The sequence below is a fragment of the Mustela nivalis genome, assembly GCF_964662115.1.
Source record: "Mustela nivalis genome assembly, chromosome: 10".
NCBI classification, from domain to species: domain Eukaryota; kingdom Metazoa; phylum Chordata; class Mammalia; order Carnivora; family Mustelidae; genus Mustela; species Mustela nivalis.
The window spans coordinates 1,483,987-1,497,710 of record NC_139029.1 but is presented as its reverse complement, the minus strand read 5'-3'; the positions used below and the strand labels follow the sequence as shown (position 1 = coordinate 1,497,710).

The window sequence follows — 13,724 nt, the reverse complement described above, 5'->3', positions numbered from 1 at the left end:
TCGGGGACACACGCTCATGAGGGGGCTGGGGGTGACTTGCAGAATGGTGACCGGCATGCCGGGTCTCACGGAGCTCCATGCGGAGGGCCTGGAGGGGGCTGGGGGCCACCAAGAAGACATCCACCTGCGTAGCCGGCCAGGGCTCGTCCTGCGTCCCCCAGAGCCCCCCTCCCAGCCCGAGGAGATTTCTGGCCTTGAGAACCGAAAGGCAGAGGCAGGCAAGAGTGGCTGCTGTGGCCCCTGTTCCCCCGCCCCGGACCTCAAGAACCTTGGGGTGACACCACTGTGCTATCCCTGGACCCCAGACCTGGGCCATGGCCAGAGGCTGCAGGCTGGCTTAGCTCCTAGAGCCAGGGTCCCGGGACTGGAGCCTACACAGCCACATTCACCTTACGGGGTAAGATGGGGCCAGCTGCGTGCTTGGCGCATGGGAAATGAGGGTCCCTTCGCATGCAGCGTCCCCAGCAGGGGGAGGCTGTGACCCGCCCACGCCATAGCTGTCTAGCACTTGCTCTGAGAAGTGAGTGCCCGCCATCCGCAGGAGCCCTTGCCCGTGGCTGGAGGGGATCCTGTGCACCGGCTCGGCCTGCGCGGAGTCTTCCGGACACTTCTGGAAGACACTTCTGGCTGCTTCTCCGGCCCTCTCCTGGACCGCAGCCTGGAGAGAGCGTGCCCTGGGGCCAGCAGTCCTCTAGGACGCCTGCTGTCTGGAACATGCTGGTGTCCAGGGCTGAGGACGAGGCTGCAGGGTGTGTCCCTCTCCCTTTCCAGGGCTGCATGGACAGGGCCCGTTGCCCGCTCCCCTCCTTCCCTGGGGGCCGCAGGGAATGTGCTGGGTGGAGGGAAGGGGCACAACCGCCTCCTTTCTTCTCAGGGCCTGGCACTGGGCTGACCTCTCACTCACTGCAGGGTCCCACGGGTGCCTCATCCAGCCGGCGGGCATCTGGGAAAGGTCTCTTTGGTCTCGGATGATGCTGTGGCTGTGAGTGGGCCTGAGGACAGAGGCTCCTCTGTGCTGGGCAAGTGCAGGCCAGGGCGGGAGGGGTCCACAGATGGGTGCGGGGGCGGTGCAGGGCCCGGGTTGCCGGGGAGGAGCTTGGCTGCTTCTCTGGCCCACCAGCGTGGCCCTTGCTGAGCAGTTCAGCCCAGGGGGCACACGGTCACTCCTTGCACCTTAAAGAGCAGATGGTCATTACTTTCTATTAAGCACCTACTGTGTGCATAATTTTATTGGATTCTTACTGAATTCTAACCGAAATTCCCCAAGGTGTGTGTGTCATCATCCCCGCATAACCGAGAGGTAAAGGCTTACCCACTGTTACCTTGCTCGTGAGGAAAGAGCCCAGGCCTGTCTGACTCCAGAGCCCTGGCCCCAGTGTCGTAATCAGGGATTACTTCAGGTTTCCAAAGAAGTCGGGAGCTAAAACAAAATGTGTGTATTTGACTTCAGTTGAGAATTTAAAACATCACAGACATTTAGGCTGTGATGAGGCAGCTCCCACCATCATCAAGGAGAAAACGGAACAGAAAGTGCAAGAAGTGTCTATTTTCAGATGTTGGACAAGGGGAGGGGGGACATTGGCTCTCGGGCGAAAGAGGCAAATCAGGAGAGCCCCATGGCTGCCTGACTTTTTTTCAAGGGGTGAAGCATGGTGGTCTCACTGAGTTGGGAGGGCAGATGTAGGGTTCAGGAAGGCAGGGGGGATGGGGGTCTGTGGGCAGCAGTGCAGAGCTGGAGCTCCAGAGACCCTCGGAAATGCTACTCTGTGCATGTGCAGTGTGAGGTCTCAGGGAGCGAAGCAAGGTGCAGCCACCAGGGTGATCAGCTCCCAGTGTCCATGCAGGCCCAGGGACACTTAAATGCCAGGCACTCAGAATGAAGGGACCTGGCGGTCACCCAGGGTATTTGATGGGGACCAAAGGCAGTGTCTCAGGTGAGGGGCTAAGCTCACACCAAAGCATAAGGTGAAGGTTGCTCTGTGCCTGCCTGATGAGCTTTGCAGCAAGACTTGCAGAGGCTAGGATGATCTCCACCACCCCTTAACCCCATTGGCACAAAACTCAATGTTCTTAAAAACAAGAATCTATGATCACAACAGGTTAGCATTTATAACCTCCAGCACCCGATAAAATATGACAGGACATGTGAAGAAGCCAGAGCATGTCCCCTGTAACGAAGGGAAAAAGCAGTCAATAGACACAGAACCCAAAGTGACATGATGACAGAATGAGCAGGGAAGGCGATTAAAACCGGGACAAACTGTAGCCAAGGAGTGAAAGGAAGCTGTGCGCAAAATCAAAACAGAAATGCATGGTGAATATCATCAAAAGAGAGCGTATGGTACTGAATCAAATGAAAATTCTAAACATAAAAATATATGACATACAAAATGAAAAAAAAAGTATTAGCTGGAATTAGCAGCAGGTTAGATGCTAGAGAAGAGAAGACCCTTGAACTTGAAGGCAGGATGATAGGAGTTAGCCAAAACGAAGCACGGAGAGAGCAACGCCTGGAAAAAGTAAGAACTCTACTGATTTGAGGCTGATACCATACAGTCTAATAAGATGTGGCCCCAAGCGGGTGAGGGGAACATTTGTTTAACAAGGTAATGGCCCAGAATGTTCCCAGTGTGAGAAAACCTACAGCCCCCAGATTGAAGAGCTCAATGACCTCAGAGCGGCGTGAAGACAAAGAAAGGCCAGCACGGCATCTCCGGGTCTGACTGCTCGTCGGGAAGCGCGCGAGCCCGCGGAGCCGGAAAGCCCTCACTCACGGGTTAGATCCGTCCATCAAGATGTCCAGTTCTGGTGAAGAACCAGAAACTTCTGGTGAAAATCATACTGCAAGTGAAAACAAGAAATCTTATGACGAAAGTTGGGAGCATTCAACACCAACAGGTTTGCGGTGTAAGACACGTCCAAGGAAGTGTTTTGGGCCAAGAGGAAATGATAGAGGAAGTGAATTCGGGTCTTCACAAGTCACAGAAGCCCACTGGAGACTGTGAACATGGGAATACACCTGACTTTCTTCTCCTTTGTATTTAAACAAGTTCTTGAGGCTCTTTCAAGCAAGAGGAGCCCCGGCCCGTTATGGAGCCCACGTCACGTGCGGAAGAGCAGCAGGAGAGACGGGAGCGCGAACAGAATTACACTTTTGCAAGGGCCAGATCGTTTACACCAAGTGGTATATTGTCACCTAAAGATGGACACTCATAAATTCAAGATAAGACATTGGACCCCACGCAGTACTTGATAAAGGTCTGGGCCCTGCAGGGACAGTAGGAAACGTTGTCATCTGGGTACAGGCACCTGCCGCTGGCATCGCGCCCCGTGGTGAGAAATGGCCGGCGTTCTCCCGGGTTCTGGACCAAGGCAGAGGTGTTTGCTCTTCCTGCTTCTGTTCCCTGTTGGTCCTCGCTGAGGCAGTAGGACAAGGAAAAGCCAGAAAATCACGCCTTTTGGAAAGGAAGAAGAGCTGTTTTCCTCTCCTTATCTCTTTTCTACATGACCTGATGCCCTTAAATGACCCAAAAGTGTCTACGGGTCATTGTAGATGAGATGGGAACCCCTCCCCAGCCTCCCCCCCAACTATCTCCGCTGAGGCTGGCAAGTCCCCCCCTCAGGTGCGTCTTTATTCTCTTCCTGCACACGGACACTGTCCTAAGTGGCCTGCAGGGCTGCTCTGGGCATTTTAAAACTCTGTGCGGAGGCTTTCTGCTGGGAGTCTGCGCTCGTAAGCTCTGCACTGGGTGGTCTGGGGAGGGGGGCTTGGGCACCTAAGGGGTGAAGGATGGGCTCACCCTGATGCCTGTGGCTGAGCAAGGCTGCAAACCCCCGAGCTGGCCCTCGCTGAGCCAGGGGCCCCTCTGCTCCAGCCGGGTGCGGTGGAGGGTGCACCCCTCCAGGGTGCACGGAATGGCATGGGACCGGCCCTTGCCAGCCTGAGCAGAAGCACCATGAGGCTGGTCTATGGACTTGGAGCTTCTTGATGGACCCAGGCCTGAAGGCAGGGTGGGCGGGACACATGGTTTTCAAAAGTGAAGTTAATTGACCACCTGTAGCAAGGCGAGCTCCTTCCTGCAGATGTGGCCGGACGCACCAGCCTGTTTCCGGGACTGAACCCCCGGGCCACGCGCAGACCAGACCCGGGAATAGGACTTTGACCTCTGACCCACGGTCTGTGAGAGCCCAACTGGAAAGTCGAGCGACAACCCGGGATGGTGGGACTTGATCCATCACCGGCCGCTTCTCTATGTTTTGCTCCCGCCCCCAGCTCCGGAGCGGCCGAGGACGCCACGCAGCCCAGCACCAGTCACGCGGACGCCTGTTCTCCTCACCGCCCCGGCTCCCAGGTGCCCCCCCCCACCGGGCTCACCTGGAACCTTTCCTTTTTCCACCACGATGCTCCCCCCTGCCCTGCCTACATGTGAGTCTCCCCAAATCAGGGGCCGGTGGCGGACTCCCCGCTGCCCCGAGCTCCGGAGTGGCCTTCACCTGCGCGGGGCTGTGCGCGCGGCCACCCTTTGTGCCCACGCTCGGTGCTTCCACTGCCCAGTGGCTGGACGGTCCGGTTCTTGCCGGTTTGGGACTGTTGTGGCGAAGCCGCGCGAACGCACACGTCCTTGTGCGGCAGCTGGTCTTCAGCTCACTGTGTCTAGAAGATGCCGCCTGCTCTCGCCAGCTCAAGGGCTTCCTGGAACCCCCTGGTTGGAGGTTCCGGAATCCGAGGACCACCAGCCCCATCCGGGACGGATGGGACGGCTCCCCCCCTCGGGGTTTTGGGTGGGCCCCAGTGCCCTCGGTGGGGTCTCAGCTGGTGCCCAGGCTTCCCCTTCCTGGGACCTTGGAGATCCAACCTCTTCTGTTGTGGACCCTACAGCAGACTCCGCTTCCCTTTCTCGAATCGGGAAAGACCCGCGCAGAACGTGGGGCGCACATGGGAAGCACGCACTTCCCTTGGCGGAGTTGGCCAACCTGCCTCGGAACAGGCAGTCCCTCATCCCCTGCTCTGGCTCCTCTGGCCCCATGAAAGCCACCTTAGGTCTGGCCGTTTGACCCCAAATTAGGACATGTCTTGATTTTTGGAAGACATTTGCTGTCACGAGAAATAAGGTTAACCATTCTCAAAATAGCTCCTCTGCAAAAAACCGAGAGGCTCACTTGGCCCAGAATGAATCTGAGGAGGGATTCAAAAGCATCTCTTTTCCCAGAAAACAGATTCCTCATTGACACATTTTTCTCTAGTTGATTTCCACCCCCCCATTTCCAAAACGGAGCCTTTTTCTCAGTCCTTTATGCAAGGAGCTGGGCTCCAGAAAGACAGGGTTCCCTTGTCGGCAGCGTTCTGTTCGTCTCTGTTCTCCCCTTGCTCTGGGGTCCCCCGACAATAGGGGTATTATCAGACAGCGCCCTGGCGGCAGACTCCCCTCTTCCCTCGGGGCTAAGGAGGAGAAAAGCTGCCCGGCCGAACGAGGGTGGGAGGGAGTGCAGCTCCAGCAACGGAGCCTCTGTTGGGGGGCGACTCCAGGGAGGGCTATGTGTGGGGGGTGGGGGGGCTGGACCCCGTCACTCCTTCATGCGGAATGACCTGGGAGCGAGGCCATTCATCAGATTCGTGATTCACATCATCTGTCCTCTGAGAGCAGAAATGTATTTCCCAGAGAGGAGCCTCTCACGCTGCCCGAATGCCGGGAGCCCTGGGTGTCCTACCTCTGACCATCAGGGGCGTGATCTCAGTGACACATCACCGAAGCTTCGCCAGTCACATCTGGGAGAAAAACAACTTGAAGACATTTAAACGCTTCCCCCAACCAACACCTCACTGGGGAAATTGTTTCTTCCCTTTGGTGGCTACAGAACTGCTGCTGCAGGGACCCCCGGGCCCTGCCTCCCCATTACCCCCATGGGAGCGGGTTCAGGCCCCTCAGAGGCACTGGAGTTCCCAGAGTCTGTGTGGAAACTTGCCTGGAGTGAGGGACCTGATAGCAAGCCATCCGTCCATCCGTCCGTCCACCCACAGTCCGTCCGTCCATCCATCCGTCCGTCCACCCACAGTCCGTCCGTCCATCCATCCGTCCGTCCACCCACAGTCCGTCCGTCCATCCATCCGTCCGTCCACCCACAGTCCGTCCGTCCATCCACCCATCCGTCCATCCGTCCATCCGTCCACCCACCCACAGTCCGTCCGTCCATCCATCCATCCATCCATCTGCTTGCGTAACCCACCTGCTGAGGTGCTTGAGGCCAGGTCTTGGGGACAGAGAGGTAAGACCTGGCACTTTCCATACCTACATTCCTAAATTCAGTGTAGGTGGTGATTTCTGACCAGGAAACAGAGGCTCAGGGGCCCCTGCATGTTCTGGGGGTCGAAAAGGTGGTCTTCGGAGAGACTCTGGACCAGGCACTATACAGCTTGGGGAGGAAGGCATAGCCACCCAGTTTCTCTGCTGGACACCGTAATCTATCTTCTTCCTGCCTCACACACCCAGGGAGGGCCTCGTTCCGTCTTGGTGAGGGTGGGGGTTCTGTCAGAAAGACCCCGCTTTGTGCAAGTCCGCCACCTCGCCTCCGTGCTCTGGTGGAAGGAGTGGGGCCGCAGGGAAGACTCTGGGGGGTAAGTCCCCAGGACTCAGGGTCGTCCCCCGCACTCGAGTGGGTAAACGTGGCCAGCGTGCATTTGCTCAGGGTCTGTGTGTCTGGCTGCTGCCTGACAGGCGGCTCAGGTCCTGGCTGGGGACAGTGCAAGGACGGTAGGCACAGCCAGCGTGGAGGGCGGGCGGTGAGGAGGGCTGGCCAGCGGGGGGGGGGGGTCCGCCCTTACGAAGGGGTGCATTCGGGATCGGCCTTGCAAGGTGGGGTCCTGCACTACAAAGAAGTCCCTGGCAGGAGTTCATGGGGGCCGGCTCTGGGCCCAGGTGCACCTGGAGGCAACATCCTGAAAAAATGCCCACCTGGAGGACACACCTGGAGGCCGACATGCGGGGCGGATGCACTTAGGGGAGCGCGCCTGGGGCTCACACTCACTGCGGAGCCGTCCAGGCTCGTGTGGGCTTTCGCTGAGCTTGTTTAATCTGGACAACGTGGACAGCAAGGGTCCCTGGCCTGGGGCAATTTTGGGGTGATGGCTAGGCACGTCTCACAGCCTGTCCCTGGGGACCCTCGACCCACGCTGCTGAGCCTTGCCGCTGGCTGCGCTCCGAGCCCAGGCCCTTCCCTTGGCCCTGGGGGGCCTCTGTTCTCCCTCAGTGATGCTCGGAGTGGGGGCGAGACGTAGAAAAGCACACAGATTTATTGCATACCGATCTCATGTATAAACTCACTGTCGCATCGGAAAGGTTACATTTGGTGTACAGTCTACCCTACAGCGCTCGCCTCCAATCAGCTGCCCCAGGCTTTGTCTTACAGAGCTTCTCTGCACAGGCACGTCTGTCTTTATCACGGGATCAAAGCAGTCTGCGGAGTCACGTGGGTGACCTCCTACCCCGGGCAGCTCGCCCTGCTCCTTCCCTTCAGCGATGCCCACGTCGCTCCCAGGCCGCGCTTGTTGCCCGAGCAGCTCCGAGCTCCTTGTCTGGAGGGCATAGACCCTAGTCACATATTTGACAGGTGCCTCTAATGAATTTTCCTTTTCATAAAAATCTCACGAACAGACACGATAATGACCGCTAAACACGAGTCATGCACAGTTTACTTAGAACAGAAGCAATTTACAATTGGGGGGGGGGGACGTGGGACATACACCGGCCTCCTTCTCAATGGTTTTTTTTTTAAACATTATATGAAAACCTGACATTTACATTTGATTTCTTTTTCAACACTATACAGTTCTAAAACAAAAACAAAAACAAAACCAAAACAAACCCAAACAATGAAAACAAACTGAACCAAGTCTGTCCTGCAACATTGGCAAGAGGGCGACGCGGCCGCACAGGCGCGGGCTCTCACCGGCAGGGGGACGCCTGGCGTGACGCGCGGCGCCACGGGGCTCAGCCTCCCTCGCGGCGGGAGCGTCCACGATATAAGACACACCGATAGAAACCTCCGGAATCACGTTGCTCACAAGTGAATTGCACATTTGGAAAAACTCAAGCTGCCTTTTGTTTTTATTTAGTTTTTTCCAAAAGCGGCGTTCCGTCCGAATCGGCGGGAAGGAAGAACGGAACGGCCCGGAACGCGAGCAGGAGAGGGCGCTCCTGCAGTCACGCAGGAATGTCTCGTCACAGTATCGCTCGCTGCTGCGGGGAAGGTTCATGGCTTCTGAAACCCGGCTGACCTCCACCGACCGGGAGCGGCCGCGGCCTCGCGAACCCAGCCGGGAGGGACGCAAGGTGCCCGGCTCTCCTGGGTGGTGCCGCGCCCTCGCCCCTCCCCCAGGACAACACAGTGAATACAGCTCAGTAGATCTCAGTCTCGTGGGCAGGGGGACGGGGCTGAGGGGCAGGGGATCTGGGAAGGGGGCCTGGGGGCCACAATCCAGTGCTTTGAGGCTGCAAGGCTCCCGACGGTGACGTGTGTCCGGGCGGGCGCTCAGTGAAGCAGCAGCTAGGACAGGGGAGGCCGAGGGCCTGCGAGTTTCTGGGGTCAGTCTTGGGCCACGGAGGTGCTGGGCTTCAACAGGAAGGTCACGTGGGCTCAGCCTGTCCACTGATCCACATGCAGGGTCCCAGGCCAGCTGGAGGAACACGCACCCCTCGGTTCAAAACAGGGGATCTCTGGGTCCCACTCACGGAGGGTCTGGCTGGCCAGAGGGTCGGCAGCTCCGTGCGTCCTACCCAGTTGTCCCAGGAAAGAGAGCAGCAGGGGGGATGGTGTCAGTCCGCCGGGGGTCGGGCTCTGAGGGGCAGGGGAAGGAGCTGGGAGCCTTCCATTTGAGTTTCCATTTGGGGAGGTCAAAGGTCCAAAGGAGGAATACCGTAGATACCCGATGGAAGGACCCTGGCCCAGGGGGGCCCCCAGTTGACAGGTCTGACCCTGGCCACCACCCACGCACACAGGGGTCAGCCAGGCTGTCGCCCTGCTGCAGCCGAGCTCCAGAATTCTCAGAATTCTGGCCGCCCAGCCCCCTGCCCCCCACGGTCCAGGCTGGTGCAGAAGCCCCGGGACAGAGAAGGGTAGGGAGGGCGGCTCACTGTCGTCGGGGGCAGGGAGAGGCAGCAGGGTGGGACGAAGTGCTCCCTTTGTCAGGGGTCCAAGGACAGACCTCCCCAAGTCTGCCGGTGCTGGGGGGCCCGAGGGGCTGAACGTTTAGCAGAAATGGGGCTGACCCCCGTCGCTTCCGGGAGGACAGGATCAAGGGCTGGAGACGAGCAGGTGGGGCTCTGGGAAGCAGGGACAGAGAGGATGCGGCCACGGCTGGCCGCCTGTGACGGATGGCCGGAGCCTGCGGAGCAGACCAGAGGGGGTGGCCACGGCCACGTCTCGGATCTGGGACCGCGGAGAACAGACACTCGGGTCTCCACCCGACCAGAGTTCCTATTTCAGGCAGAGACCGTCAAATCGCAAAAAAAAGCACACGCCTTATTCTTTAGCAGAAGAAATATAATTTGGGTTTACAGAAATGGGCATTGGTATCTGAGGTTGACTCTGCAAAGGGGTCCCACCTGGAGGGAGGGGTCGTGGAACTCCCACACCGCGCTGGCGAGCCAGGCAGAGGTGATGCATGTGGGGGGGCAGGTGTGTTTTCCAAGCCGCGGCCCCGGGGCTCGTCCGCCCTTCCTCGCGCAGGGCACCCTGCCGGCCTGCGGGCGCGGTCTCGCCGCCTCCTGTGGGCCGGGAGCAGGTGGACCCCTTCCCCGGGGGCCTGAGGCCGTGCGGCGGCCTCAGGGACCCTCCCCGCAGGCCCCCCAGTGCGGAAGCACACGACTGTCGCGGGCCTGGGGCGGCCGGGCCGGGCACACAGAGGCTCCGACCCGGCGGCCGCCCCCGGGGCCAGCGCCCAGGGCTCGCGCGCCGACCCAGCCTGGGCCCCGCTGCCCCGCGCCCCGCACCCCTACCGCCTGCATCTACATTCTTTTTTAAGGGCAACTTGGACGACCTTTTTCTCCTCCTGTTGGGACACTCCTTGTTTTTCCTTCCAAACAATAAAAGAAATAAATAGAACACTTGTCTTAAATGTGAACGTAACTGAAACTCTAATTCAACAAAAACACGTGATTGTCTGGAAACGGGCAGCAGGATCCGTTGGGGGCGCGGGGGTATTTGGCACAGTAAAAACCTCCCCACTCCCTGGTTCTCGATCACACGACACACGACCTTATACACGGTTTTGGTCCCTCACTAGATACTTATATTAACATCATTTCTTCACAATAAGAATGTCTAATGCCAAAATACTGTTAAGGAAGAAATAAAATAAGAAAAGAAATGAATTAGAAAAAATTACAAGTTATATACAGATTAAGGTGAATTCCATCAGGGAAAAAAAAATTATGGTTTGAAATTGGCCCCTATGGGAATAATTTAAAGCCCATCCGCACGGAGAGTCAGACCCGGCCCGAGCAGGTGCCGTCTGGCCGGGCCCTGCGGTCTGGAGCTGGTCTGGCCCGCCAAGGAGTGGAGGTGGCCCTCGTGTCCCTGAGCCGGGGTCTCACACAGGCAGACAGCCTGGCAGCCTGGGGCAGGGGAGCCGCAGTGCACACGCCACGGAGGCCACGGGTTGGAGGGGGACACCCGCTTCCTTCCCCTTGTCCGTCTGACGGGGGTGGGGGGTGGGGGCTGGAGACCTAGAGCGGCCGTGGTGGGCCGCAGGGGTGTGGCTCATGTGCGGACCCTGCTGGGAGAAGCATCGGGGGCCCGGGCCATCTCTGCTCGGGGGACCCGAGTCAGCGCTCTCACATCTCCCCCATAAAATTGGGGGGTCTTGGCGGGGGCCACAAGCACGAATCCCATGCCGCACACGTGGGACACGGGCGACAGGCCTCTCTCACAGCCTTGGGCCAGCCCAGGACACCGTGTCTAAGAAGTCCACCGGACAGTTTGAAACTGCTCACAGGCGGGGGCCCCAGGCCCCACCGTTCTGTGCGGGGACACCCAGGATCCCGTTGGCTTTACAAATATGGTCAGGGACACAAAACGACCCCGTTACCGACAGTATAAAGAACACGCCCGGACACAGTACAGTTTCTGGGCAGGTTCAGGTTTGCAAAGAAGCGGAGATTTCAAAGCAATGCAAAATTACTTTTAAAAAACAATTTGCAAGTCATCTTTCGATCTTTTTTTTTTTTTTTTTTTAAAAATACTGTCTATTTTTAAAACCACATGCTTAAATAGACTCTGTCGTCAATAAGATTACCAAAAGGTTACTCCTGTAATTCTCATTATAAAAAAATCGTCTGGGCGATCTCCCTTTGAAGAGCGCATCCGCGTCTGTCTGGTCCTTCCTGAGACACCGCGCGGGCGCCCTCAGGGCTGCTGTCTTCGTTCGGTCTGGGGTTCAAACCCTGCCCTCACCCACGGGTCGGTCCTGCGAGGCCACTGCCGGGCTGGCCTTGCGCTGTACCCTTCCGGAACGCTGTTCTTAAGACCAATTCTTGGACGGTGGGCCTCCAGGACGGCTCAGGGACTCCTGGGTTCTGAGTTTTCATTGGAAAAGTTAGAGCTGAGCCATGGTGTGTGTAGGGGGGACGGACACTGAGGACTGGTCGACGCAGGTGACGGGGAGGGGTTCTCTCTGGCCCAGGCCACGCTGCTCCCCGAGGCTCCCTTCTCCATTGTCCACAGCTGGGATGTCTGTGGGGACGATGGGGCCCTGAGGTCGCCCTTCCTGGACTCTGACCCCGGGCCCTCCTGGGCCCGTCAGAGGTGGTTGATGGGGTTAAAGGCTCCAGACTCCGGCGTGGCTCCTGTGATGTTCAACCAAGCATCCAGAGGGCTCTGGGAGGAGGCGTGGAGAGGAGCGTCCTCGGAAAGGGACAGCATCATTGCATACGCCTGGCCGGGGAGAAGACACACACACACACACACACACACACACACACACACACACACGACAGACAGGTGAGCTGGGGTTCTGAGATCCTAGGCTGGCCCTTCCTGGCCCCCCACTGCCTCAGGCTGGGCTCAGTCTTGCCCAGATCCAGACTGGGAGGGGAAAGGCCAGAGTCTCCCCTAGGGCCCAGAAGAGGAAGATGTGGTAGGTGCTGGGGTTGGGGACTGTGCGCAGGTCAGCGGGGCTCCCGTGCAGAGGGATGAGGTGCTGTGGTCGTGGCCTCCATGCACGGGGTCTCCCCTGCTGCTTCCCTTGCATTCACCTCTCTGCCCCTCCCCCACTTTTGCAAGGGCCCCAGGAATCCTGGTCGTCTGTAAGAGGCCGTCCCTGTCTGGTGGGCCTGGGGGCTGCCCGTCTGGACAGCTGTGGGGACAGCACACAGCTACCCGGGGAAGCGGATGCATGGCCCGTCTGAGCTGGGCCCAGAGGAGGGAGCACGGCTACTCCGTGGAGCCACAGGGCACGAGGCCATGGGACCTGGGGCTCCACTCAGAGCAGAGCGGGGTGCGGGAAAGGCCAACCCTCCTCCCACCCAGGCTTACACTCGGGACAGGATTAGTAAAAGACAAAGACAGACACGCAGACGGTTTTCGCTGAGACTTGGGGTGGGCTGACCTGAGACCCTGCCCCTCCAAATGGATGGAAGCCGGAAGCAGGGCCCTGTGGCCACTTGCTCTAAGGAATGGGGTCGAGGCCCGCCTGTGCTCTCGCTGACCCTGTCACAGCTCCAGGTGGGAATTAGTGACCGCGGGAGGACAGCTGCCTTTAAGAGAAGCCTGGGCCACTGCCAGGCCTGCTCGAATCAGAGAGGGAGGGAGGTCCGCACAGCTTCCAGGCTGGACAGCTGCCCATGGACGCCTGCCACGGGGGACGAGAGCACAGTGACCCACGCCCGTGAGCACCCGGCTCACGTTCGCCGGCCTGTCTCTCCCTGCCCCACCCCTGCTTGCAGGGGAGTAGCCGTCACTTGGTTGTCTCTCTAGCTGATGCAATGGGCCCGGGGACCGTGGTCCTGCTGTGCCCCAGGCACCAGCCACCACCACCAGCCTGGGGGTGCCGGGGCGGGGGGCTCTGCTGGGTACCTACCTGGTTCTTAGCCTGCCTGTACAGTGTCTGCTTTAGGGCCTCAGAACCTAGTGTGGCATTAAGCACATCTTTAACTTCAAATGCTTCCTCAGCTGCTCTGCGGAGGTCCAGCCCCTTCCCAAAAGTCGGCATCGGCTCCAAAGCCAACAGACCGCCTGGCCGCTCCTGGGCACACCTGCGCCAATGACCGGGGAGAGGGGCCTGGTGTCAGCCGGTCGGGCCTCTGACGCCCCACGGCGGGCTCCGTGCCGGCATGCACGCCCCGGCATCTCCACGAGCCACATGCACAAGGACACATACACACAGACACACGGACACCTGGACGGAAGCCACACGGATGCAAGAGAGGGACGGACAGAGGGGCGTGGAGGGTGGTGAGTACGTGCACACACGTCGCAAGCAGCAGGCGCCCAGGTCTCAGGGAGCGGAGGACGGGTCTGGAGGGGCCGGGACTCCCGGGAACCCGGGGCCAAGGGTGATTGGCCTCCCTGGAGCTCAGGCCTCCTGGATCTGCAGGGCTCTCCCCAGGAGGGTCTGGAACGCGGGGGCACCCCTTGGTGCCAGATGTAGGCGGGGGGGGGGCAGTCGGGCCGGGCGGGTAAGGGCCCCAGCTGGCCGCATCCAAGCTGTGCTCAGCCCCTGCTCTGCACAG

The 13,724-nt window shown here is 59.2% G+C and overlaps 2 protein-coding genes across 13 annotated transcripts in view; both read right to left on the bottom strand.

The window, feature by feature from the left end:
• ARHGEF16 (Rho guanine nucleotide exchange factor 16) overlaps positions 1 to 13,724 on the bottom strand; it is a 203,003-nt gene that overhangs the window by 25,598 nt on the left and 163,681 nt on the right. The window lies entirely within an intron of this gene.
• PRDM16 (PR/SET domain 16) overlaps positions 11,203 to 13,724 on the bottom strand; it is a 292,797-nt gene continuing 290,275 nt past the window's right edge. For 6 of the 12 annotated variants that reach the window (XM_082687643.1, XM_082687642.1, XM_082687637.1 and 3 more), the window contains 2 exons: positions 13,073 to 13,247; positions 11,203 to 11,928 (listed from right to left, as the gene is read on the bottom strand). In XM_082687643.1, the coding sequence (XP_082543769.1) occupies positions 11,794 to 11,928; positions 13,073 to 13,247 (310 nt within the window). In that variant the 3' untranslated portion in view covers positions 11,203 to 11,793. The remainder of the gene's footprint in view (positions 11,929 to 13,072; positions 13,248 to 13,724) is intronic. The other 6 variants (XM_082687638.1, XM_082687648.1, XM_082687645.1 and 3 more) reach the window with 1 other exon arrangement.